The sequence below is a fragment of the Haematobia irritans genome, chromosome 1 (genome assembly GCF_050003625.1).
Source record: "Haematobia irritans isolate KBUSLIRL chromosome 1, ASM5000362v1, whole genome shotgun sequence".
NCBI lineage: Eukaryota > Metazoa > Arthropoda > Insecta > Diptera > Muscidae > Haematobia > Haematobia irritans.
In genome coordinates, this window is record NC_134397.1 from 41,822,864 (window position 1) to 41,834,250 (window position 11,387).

Genomic DNA, 11,387 nt, shown 5'->3' on the forward strand with positions numbered 1-11,387 from the left:
ACAAAATAATAAAGGAGCTTTAGTTATTCAACTAAATCAAAAGTTCAACCACAGATTTATTTTATAAATATCAGATTTCAAACATTGCCATCGGCAACTTCTACCACAACCAAAGTAATTCGATTGTGCATGAAAGTCTTTAGCGGAACTTTGTGCGGTTGTATTTACTTGTTTAATTTTTAGAAAAATGTAAAATCGTAAATAGGTTTTCAAATTCTGGGGGGGGCTAAAATTTTTCTGGGGGGGTCTAAGCCCCCTCCCTAGAAGCCTTCCTACGCTTATGCAAGTCGATAGCTTGTTTCGTTCGGAAGTTAGCGTGATTTCAACAGACGGACGGGCGGACGGACAAGCTTAGATCGACACAGAATTTCTCCACGACCCAGAATATATATACTTCATGAGGTCTTAAAACAATATTTCGATGTGTTACAAACGGAATGACAAAGTTAATATACCCCCATCCTATGGTGGAGGGTATAAAAAGGGCGGTGTGATGTATATTACTTTTGTATTATTTCGGATGGACAGATCTAAGAGCCAAAAAAATGTTTCCCCACAAAAAAGTACCAAATGTTTTGATTATAATCTTCAATATTGTTCTTCGAAGTTTATGTCAATTTAAATAATTTTCAAATCACTTAAAATAGAATTTATCAATAGAGTAAAATCTTTCAGATTTCCCGCAGTCTTCAATAGGGAATAGGGACGAAATCTACCGCATCACTCAAAATCACCATGAAAACACCACAAGCTACAGATATTCTAGCTCCAAGACCTGTACATCCTAGACCCATACGTAATCATGGTCTATTTGGAGCAAGTTTTGTCCATCAGCATATGGTGATTGATGAAAGGTGGACAGCAGGTTCTCTGACTGATGAATTTCAAGGAATGGCTAATTTATTGGGTAGGCAAAAGTCTAATGGAAACCTAAAACTCTTAATATTGCCTCCTCTATATTCACAGATAAACGTTTGACTTTTAAAAAATTGGAAAATCGAGCCTATCGCAAAGGTCTCTTGAGATCGGCCCATCGTCTGCGTGTCCTTTGCCATGATGGTCGTAACAAATTACAAAATGTCCTTTATGGTGATAATGTAATAGCCATACGTAATTTCCTAATTAATCACAAGGATATGCAACGTCTCTATCAGCATATGCCCGTTCAAATGGTTGTCGATAATCTAGATCAACGAACATTTGTATTGCGAAAGGAGCGCGATCGTCTTTCATCTCGTCTGCAGCAATTGAAGGCCGAATATGAATTGAAATCATTGGAACGTGGCCAAATTGAGAATCGTATAAAATATCAAAATGTCTTTATTCTCGATGAGGAATTACAAATGCGTGATTTTCGTAAGAATATTGAAAATTCCAATACCCGTTTGAGAGCCGTAAAGGCTGTAAATGGAACCTATAAGAAAATCATAGAAGTTCTCAGTCATGATGGTATATTCTATGAACCCATCTTGAGGTCTTTGTGTGCCGATATAGATGATCAGGCGAATTTTATTAAGCATATTTTATATATGGGTTCACCAGCTATAGCAAAATTTAAACACTTGCATATGGAATATAGGGTGAGTAGCAATGAATATGGCCACAGACAGAAAAAAATATGAAAATTCAGCCGGGCTAAATCAGAAGTTCGATCCAACGAGGATTGCATAGCAGAAAAAAACACGTAATGTTGTAACACATTAGGGGGGCCAGATGGCTCCAATTATCGTCGTTTTAGTTTCAGCATCTTCCTAATTTTGAATTTTATCATGTTCTCAGTCCAAAAATAATATTGTGCATGTTTGAGGTAAACAAATTCCTTCTCTGTGTATGGAATTCGGGCGGAGTATTTGAGGGTGTGGGCGTATGGGTCCTGGGCACGCTTGCCACAGTTGGTAGAATTCGACCAACAATAGTAGATTTTTTACTGCTTGGTAGATTGGTAGAATTCTTTGGTAGATTCCTCTCCAACTAAGAGGTACTTCACAAAATTTCTATAGAAATAAAATTTTGACAAAATTTTCTTTAGAAATAAAATTTTGACAAAATTTTTTATAGAAATCAAATTTTGACAAAATTTTCTATAGAAACAAGATTTTTACAAAATTTTTTATAGAAAAAAGATTTTGACAAACTTTTTATAGAAACAAAGCTTTGATATAATTTTCTAAAGAAATAAAATTTTGACAAAATTTTCTAGAGAAATAAAATTTTTGCAAAAATTTTCTATAGAAATAAGATGCTAACAAAATTTTGTAAAGAAATAAGATTTTGACAAAATTTTCTATAGAAATAAAATTTTGACAAAATTTTGTAAAGAAATAAGATTTTGACAAAATTTTCTACAGAAATAAAATTTTGACAAAATTTTCTATAGAAATAAGATGCTAACAAAATTTAGTAAAGTAATAAGATTTTGACAAAATTATCTAGAGAAATAAAATTTTGACAAAAATTTCTGAAGAAATAAAATTTTGACACAATTTTCTATAGAAATAAAATGTTGACAAAATTTTCTATAGAAATAAAATTTTGCGAAAATTTTTCTATAGAAATAAAATTTTGACAAAATTTTCTATAGAAATAAAATTTTGACAAAATTTTCTATAGAAATAAAATTTTGACAAAATTGTCTATAGAAATAAAATTTTGACAAAATTTTCTAGAGAAATAAAATTTTGCAAAAATTTTCTATAGAAATAAAATTTTACAAAAATTTTCTATAGAAATAAAATATTGCGAACTTTTTCTATAGATACAAAATTTTGCGAAAATTGTCTATAGAAATAACATTTTGCGAAAATTTTGAAACCATTTTCGATAGAAATAAAAATTTGACAAAATTTTCTATAGAAATAATATTTTGCAAAAATTTTCTAAAGAGATGAAATTTTGACAAACATTTCTATAGAAATAAAATTTTGCGAAAATTTTCTATAGAACTAAAATTTTGCGAAAATTTTCTATAGAAATAAAATTTTGACAAAATTTTCTAAAGAAATAAAATTTTGACAAAATTTTCTAGAGAAACAAAATTTTTGCGAAAATTTTCTATAGAAATAAAATTTTCTATGGAAATAAAATTTTGACAAAATTTTCCATAAAAATAAAATTTTGACAAAATTTTCTATAGAAATAAAATTTTGACAAAATTTTTTATAGAAATAAGATGTTAACACAATTTTGTAAAGAAATAAGATTTTGACAAAATTTTCTAAAGAAATAAAATGTTGACACAATTTTCTATAGAAATAAAATTTTGCGAAAATTTTTCTATGGAAATAAAATGTTGACAAAATTTTCTATAGAAATAAAATTTTTATAAAGGGTGATTCTTTTGAGGTTAGGATTTTCATGCATTAGTATTTGACAGATCACGTGGGATTTCAGACATGGTGTCAAAGAGAAAGATGCTCAGTATGCTTTGACATTTCATCATGAATAGACTTACTAACGAGCCACAACGTCGAATTTTCAGTGAATGGGCCCTAGAAAAGTTGGCAGAAAATCCGCTTTTTTATCGACAAATTTTGTTCAGCGATGAGGCTCATTTCTGGTTGAATGGCTACGTAAATAAGCAAAATTGCCGCATTTGGAGTGAAGAGCAACCAGAAGCCGTTCAAGAACTGCCCATGCATCCCGAAAAATGCACTGTTTGGTGTGGTTTGTACGCTGGTGGAATCATTGGACCGTATTTTTTCAAAGATGCTGTTGGACGCAACGTTACGGTGAATGGCGATCGCTATCGTTCGATGCTAACAAACTTTTTGTTGCCAAAAATGGAAGAACTGAACTTGGTTGACATGTGGTTTCAACAAGATGGCGCTACATGCCACACAGCTCGCGATTCTATGGCCATTTTGAGGGAAAACTTCGGAGAACAATTCATCTCAAGAAATGGACCGGTAAGTTGGCCACCAAGATCATGCGATTTGACGCCTTTAGACTATTTTTTGTGGGGCTACGTCAAGTCTAAAGTCTACAGAAATAAGCCAGCAACTATTCCAGCTTTGGAAGACAACATTTCCGAAGAAATTCGGGCTATTCCGGCCGAAATGCTCGAAAAAGTTGCCCAAAATTGGACTTTCCGAATGGACCACCTAAGACGCAGCCGCGGTCAACATTTAAATGAAATTATCTTCAAAAAGTAAATGTCATGGACCAATCTAACGTTTCAAATAAAGAACCGATGAGATTTTGCAAATTTTATGCGTTTTTTTTTTTTAAAAAAGTTATCAAGCTCTTAACAAATCACCCTTTAGAAATAAAATTTTGAGTAAATTTTCTATAGAAATAAAATTTTGAGTAAATTTTCTATAGAAATAAAATTTTGCGAAAATTTTCTATAGAAATAAAATTTTGCGAAAATTTTCTATAGAAATAAAATTTTACAAAAATATTCTATAGAAATAAAATTTTACAAAAAAATTTTATAGAAATAAAATATTGCGAACTTTTTCTATAGATATAAAATTTTGCGAAAAATGTCTATAGAAATAACATTTTGCGAAAATTTTCTATAAAAATTAAATTTTGAAACCATTTTCGATAGAAATAAAAATTTGACGAAATTTTCTATAGAAATAATATTTTGCAAAAATTTTCTAAAGAGATGAAATTTTGACAAAATTGTCTATAGTAATAAAATTTTGACAAAATTTTCTATTAAAGTAAAACTTTGCGAAAATTTTCTATAGAAATAAAATTTTACGAAAACTTTCTATAGAAATAAAATATTGCGAAAATTTTCTATAGATATAAAATTTTGTGAAAATTTTCTATAGTAATAAAACTTTGACGAAATATTCTATAAAAATAAAATTTTGGAATTTAAAAAAAAACTTTCTAGAGAAATAAAATTTTGACAAAATTTTCTATTAAATAAAACTTTGCAAAAATTTCTATAGTAATAAAATTTTACGAAAATTTTGTATAGAAATAAAATATTGCGAAAATTATCTATAGATATAACATTTTGCGAAAATTTTCTACAGATATAAAATTTTGCGAAAAGTTTCGATAGAAATAAAATTTTACGAACATTTTCTATAGAAATAAAATGTTGAAACAATTTGCGATAGAAATAAAAATGTGACAAGTTTTTCTATAGAAATAAAATTTTGACAAAATTTTCTATAGAAATAAGATTTTGACAAAATTTTTTATAGAAATAAAATGTTGCGAACATTTTCAATAGAAATAAAATTTTTCGAACATTTTCTATAGATATAAAATTTTACGAAAATTTTCTATAGGAATAAAATTTTGCAAAAATTTTCTATAGAAAGTCGAAGTCATGGCGTAAAGTTTGGGAAGGGTGTATCGTTTGGGAAGGGCTTATATACGTTGAACACTTAATAGTGGGAAACTAAAATCCCACCTCTTTGAGTTCCGAAAAGGATTAACGCGCTATTCGTGCCACGAAAATTGTTGAACCCAATATTGAATTGGGCATCCCTCATTTATGAGAGAGAAGTTCATCATCTATGATATCACAATGGACTTGTTACTGTAAGTGTAAAATGTGAACTAACCTACTACGATCAGCCAGATTTTAGCTCCTAAATAAAGTGAATATCAATTTTAAATTAGATCCGCAAGCTATCGGCGCTATATTAGGTTAGGTTATGCTATGTTTGGACTAATGGCAGTCCGTCAAGGCTCACTTGCAGTCCATTATGACGACACCACTTAGAGAAGCTATGAAACACTCAGAAATGTCACCAGCATTACTGAGAGGAGTAACGACGGCAGAAAAACTTTTTGAAGCTTGGTAGAAATTGGGACCTTTTGTATGCAAGGCGAGCATTGCACCAAGATGGCCCCCAATAGTAATGTTATTGATTAATTTTATTATTATTATAATTATTTTTTTTTTGAAATCCTATTTCCTTATCATCGTTTCTCATTTTAATCTTAACAGAAAATGGAAGAAAAATCTCGAAGGCAAGCCCAAATTGATCTTCAAACTATTTCAAGGATGCAAAAATCGAATGATCAAACTGATCAATCAAAAGATCATAAAGAACCTAAATTGGTTATAAATATGGCAAAACATTATGCACGTGAGACCAAAAGTATGATGAGCTTAAAAACGGAATTGGAAACAATTGAATCGGTTATAAAACAAATCAAAGTAGCCACATTGTGTTCTCATGCAGCAGATATATTTCCAAGGTAAGTTGGTTTAATTGGCGCACAAAGATGAAATATATTTATATATAAAAATGAAGTCCCTTGTCATTGCAATGACAAGGGACTTCCTTTTTGTAGCCGAGTCAGAACGGCGTTTCACATTGCTGTGAAACCACTTAGAGGAGTCTTGAAACACTCAGAAATGTCACCAGCATTACTGAGAGGAGATAATCCCACCGCTGAAAAGCCTTTTGGTGTTTGGTAGAAGCAGGGATCGAACCCTTTGTATGCAAGTTGGAATTGCTAACCATTTCACCATGTTCTTGCTTATGAGAAATTTGTCTATCACTCAATCTCCATTAAATCTGGACTTCACTTTTCGCATCATTTCTTAGGTTGTTACCTTGTTTTCGTTCACTTTATAGACGCGATGCAACACAACCAGTATCACGGTAACGAGCAATGGTACGAGAAATAAAAAATATCGTATTCTCGTGACACATGTGATTCACGCGTGAATCACGTGAGTCGTGAACAAAATCCAAAACAACTCTCGTGAATGTTCGTGAATGGGACTGAAATAAATATATATTGAGTGAGCGTGCGTGAGAAATAAAATCGGTTCGTGAATGTGCGTGAATAAAATCACGCTCACGAAAAAATCAAGATTTAATTCATACTCGTATGTTAAATGAAATTAATTTAGCTCTCGAACCATATTCTATTTTTGAATTTTGTTACCTCTGCTGATGTCCATTTGGAAAATGTCGTGAGTCTCATGAATTTGTCGTGAATCACGTCAATTGTCGTGAATCGTGCGTGAGCGTGAGTTTTTAAAGTAGTTCGTGCGTGAGCGTGTGTGAGTACTGGTTTTCATTTCGTGAATGTGCGTGAGTGGGATTGGGTACCACACGTGTCGTACGTGAGCGTGCGTGAATAAACATTTTGCTTCGTGAATGTGCGTGCTATCCACTTGTAGTTTTCCAGCCAAAAAATAAAGCAATCACAATGATAGCAACCTGAAATTCGTTCCATTACATATCAGCCACACTGTATTTTCTTGACGATCACGTTTTAATTAGTTTTTAAATTATAGAAAAATTATATGACATTTTTTTCTCGTTGTGTAGCTTTCGCAAACTCACCATTAATTTGGTTTCTAATTTTTTTATTTTTCCAGAATAAGATCTCAAATGGAGAATAATTTCAAATTATTCAAACAAAACAATATGGGCCAATTCCACACGGATTTTCTGGCATTCAAAAAGAAATTGGCATCCGAGCAACAAAGCATCCTGTTGAATAACTATTTTGAACAAGAAGAGAAGTAAGTTAAAGTTTATCTCGAATGGCAATTAAAGCAAATTATTAAAAAAAAAATAAAACAAACAAGTATATACGGCCGTAAGTTCGGCCAGGCCGAAGCTTATGTACCCTCCACCATGGATTGCGTAGAAACTTCTACTGAAGACTGTCATCCACAATCGAATTACTTGGGTTGCGGTAACACTTGCCGATGGCAAGGTATCTTAAAGCTTCCTAACACCGTCTTCTAAATTACAAGGTAGTCCATACGTAGTATATATTAAACTAAAAAAGACCGATTAAATACGTATATAATTAAGTTTAAAGTTTCTATAGAAATAAAATTTTGACAAAAAAAAATTTGACAACATTTTCTATAGAAGTGAAATTTGGAAAAAATTTTCTATAGAAATAAAATTTGGAAAAAAATTTCTATAGAAATAAAATTTGGAAAACATTTTCTATAGAAATATAATTTTGACAAAATTTTCTATAGAAATAAAATTTTGACAAAATTTTCTATAGAAATAAAATTTTGACAAAATTTTCTATAGAAATACAATTTTGACAAAATTTTCTATAGAAATCAAATTTTGACAAAATTTTCTTAGAAATCAAATTTTTACAAAATTTTCTATAGAAATAAAATTTTGACAAAATGTTCTATAGAAATAACATTTTGACAAAATGTTCTATAGAAATAACATTTTGACATGCTTTCCATAAAAATAAAATTTTGGTAGATTATTTTTGGCTCGAGTGGCAACCATGAATATGAACCGATATGGACCAATTTTTGTGTGATTGGGGATCGGCTATATATAACTATAGACCGATATGGACCAATTTTGGCATGGATATTAGCGGCCTTATACTAACACCACGTTGCAAATTTCAACCTGATCGGATGAATTTTGCTCCTCCAAGAGGCTCCGGAGATCAAATCTGGGGAAAGGTTTATATGGGGCTATATATAATTATGGACCGATATGGACCAATTCTAGCGTGTTTGTTAGAGACGACATTCTAACACCATGTTCCAAATTTCAACCGGATCGGATGAATTTTGCTCCTCCAAGAGGCTCCGGAGGACAAATCTGGGAATCGATTTATATGGGGGCTATATATAATTATGGACCGATATGGACCAATTTTTGCATGGTCATTAGAGGACATATACCAACACCATGTACCAAATTTCAGCCGGATCGGATGAAATTTTCGTTTCTTAGAGGCTCCGCAAGCCAAATCGGGGGATCGGTTTATATGGGGGCTATATATAATTATGGACCAATTCTTGCGTGTTTGTTGGAGAACATATACCAATACCATGTACCAAATTTCAGCCGGATCGAATGAAATTTGCTTCTCTTAGAGGATCCGCAACCCAAATCGGGGGATCAGTTTATATGGGGACTATATGTAATTATGGACCGATATGGACCAATTTTTGCATGGTTGTTAGAAACCATATACTAACACCATGTACCAAATTTCAGCCGGATCGGATGAAATTTGCTTCCCTTAGAGCGATCGCAAACCAAATTTGGGGTTCCGTTTATATGGAGGCAATACCGTCCGACCTACATCAATAACAACTACTTGTGCCAAGTTTCAAGTCGATAGCTTGTTTCGTTCGGAAGTTAGCGTGATTTCAACAGACGGACGGACGGACATGGGTCTTAGAGCAATATTTCGATGTGTTACAAACGGAATGACAAAGTTAATATACCCCCATCCTATGGTGGAGGGTATACAAATTAAAACAAAAATATAATAAAAACAAACCCGATATTAGGTCCCAGCAAAAAATGGAGCACTATTTCAGCAGGATTGTAAGGGAGAGTGGCAGTACCAACTGCTTACAAAACAACCGAATCAGCGCTGATTTTTGTGGGCGATGTCCCCATTTAGAGCAGCTTCTACATAGCGCTGATATAATTGCCCATTTTAATAGAAATATCGCTTAGAAGTGATATAAAATCTTGAGTACAGCATTGTTGGCGTGAAGGAAAACAGCACTACTTTTCATGCATCTATACTGCATGAATTGGTTGCAATAACGTAAACGAATGATCATAAACTAGTTTGATTACCCGTTTGCGTTATCGCCACCGATTCATGCAGTGTGGACGCATTGCCTACTTTATTGTATACCAAAAAGCGCAACTAAACTCTTACTGCTGAAGTATTTTTTGCTGGTGTATTCCAAATTCTATTCGATAAGTATGTAGTCTTCAAAAAAGGACAAACACCATTTTAATACCATACATTTGAACCAGAAATGTTCCAACATGTTTAAAAAAGTTTATGAAAATAGTCTGAAAATTTTTTGTTAAAATCTTTTACTTGTTAATATTAACTCTCCTTTTCAGACGATTGTCACGCATTAAAGAACTAAAAAAGAAAATCCATGGTGAAGATCAACTTGAAGAGCAGATGCTTCTACATCTGAAGAATCGTGCTGCAGTTTTTGTTATCTTAAGGTTATCATATCTTCAATCATACTATGTTCCCATATTGAGAAAAAAATTGTTGTTTCTACATTTATATTCAGATATGCTTTATGGAATATTTCAGCTATATTGAAATATGTTGGAAGACCAGCTAGAGTTCATAAAATTCAATATCCTGTAGAATATTTAAAATTGCCATTACTAAAATACGAAATGTTGACAATGGTGTCCGTGCCACCTGAACTCTTTGAAGAAGATGGTAAGTAAGAAATGGATAATAAACTATGTTAAGAGAAAATAAAAAATATGATCCTCTCCATTTTTCTCTATTATTGTTTTTCCCTTATACTCTTGTATTTCTTTCCCTTATTTATATTCTGTTTGTCTGTGTGTATTTCTCTCTTTAATTTCATTGTTTTCACTCTCTCTCTCTCTCGAATAGTTAAACTAATTTTACAAACTATTCAACGAAAATTAAAGACTTTAGTCACAGCCTATGATCAATTGATACCTGATTCCAAGTTACCCGACGCATCTGTTAAATTGAATGAATTATATGATGAATATCATCAGAAGTTTTTAGCTAGTATGGAAATCGATGAACTACAAGAAACTGCTGAGGATGAAGAAGATGTGGAAGACACAAAGATAACTCAAAATATTCCGAATCGTAAACAACTTAAAGCACTTAGTGCTAGATTGGTGGAGGAGCTATCGAAGAGGGAAGAATAAACGTGGATGAGAGAAGGTCGTTCCCTCGTCAATGTTAATTTTTGATATATGCTTTAATTTTTGTAAATAAAATTGACAAAAAAAATAATTATAACATTTTTTAGTATTTATGCGTGGTGATTCCTACGCTGGGTGTCAAACGGACATAGGAAAAGATCGTGACGCATCTGTGGTCCAGTGTAGCCTGAGCAAAGTTCTTAAAGCAGTTGAAGAAAGTGTAGCTCTTTTCTTGACAATACTGTCAAATATACTTCAAAATTTCAAGTAAATTAGAGAATAATCCTGGCTTCCGGAACCATATAAATGCATATCAGGCATAATATAACAGGTTGGCTGGTAAATCCCCGGTCTGACACATAATGGATGGTTAAATTGTAAGGGCCGATGTTGAATGTGAACCACACCTAAACGCCAAGTTTTCTTCCGAATTTTATTTGACATTTCTCTATTTCAGACTTACTCAATTTGAACCATGGATGTCGTGAATGGGCAGAATGGTTCCAAGAAATGGCAACAGTGGATGATCAATTTTCGAAGAAAATCATCTTCAGTGATGAGGCACATTTTCACGTCAGTGGATTTGTCAATAAACAGAATTGCTGCATTTGGGCGAATGAGAATCCAAGAGTGATTATCGAAAAACCAATGCACCCACAAAGAGTGACTGTTTGGTGCGGTTTATGGGCTGGCGGCATCATCGGGCCGTATTTTTTCCGCCGGTCAGGCAGTTACTGTGAATGGTGTTCGCTATCGTGAGAT

General features: G+C 32.5%; 1 protein-coding gene across 1 annotated transcript; it reads left to right on the forward strand.

Moving 5' to 3' along the window:
* The first annotated feature begins 618 nt into the window (after window positions 1-618).
* On the forward strand, window positions 619-10,716 carry LOC142220741 (uncharacterized). The gene is made up of 7 exons (XM_075290017.1): window positions 619-907; window positions 967-1,580; window positions 5,924-6,177; window positions 7,316-7,462; window positions 9,816-9,926; window positions 9,998-10,155; window positions 10,339-10,716. The coding sequence occupies exons 1-7, from the start codon at window positions 736-738 to the stop codon at window positions 10,626-10,628; spliced, it is 1,746 nt and encodes a 581-aa protein (XP_075146132.1). The 5' UTR covers window positions 619-735; the 3' UTR covers window positions 10,629-10,716.
* Window positions 10,717-11,387: the final 671 nt, after the last annotated feature.

Bases quoted from the DNA above. Each gene is read 5' to 3' on its own strand.
- LOC142220741 (XM_075290017.1), top strand. From the start codon at position 736: ATGAAAACACCACAAGCTACAGATATTCTAGCTCCAAGACCTGTACAT. The intron at 908-966 runs GTAGGCAAAAGT...CTATATTCACAG, and splicing joins AGGAATGGCTAATTTATTGG to ATAAACGTTTGACTTTTAAA. The intron at 10,156-10,338 runs GTAAGTAAGAAA...TCTCTCGAATAG, and splicing joins TGAACTCTTTGAAGAAGATG to TTAAACTAATTTTACAAACT.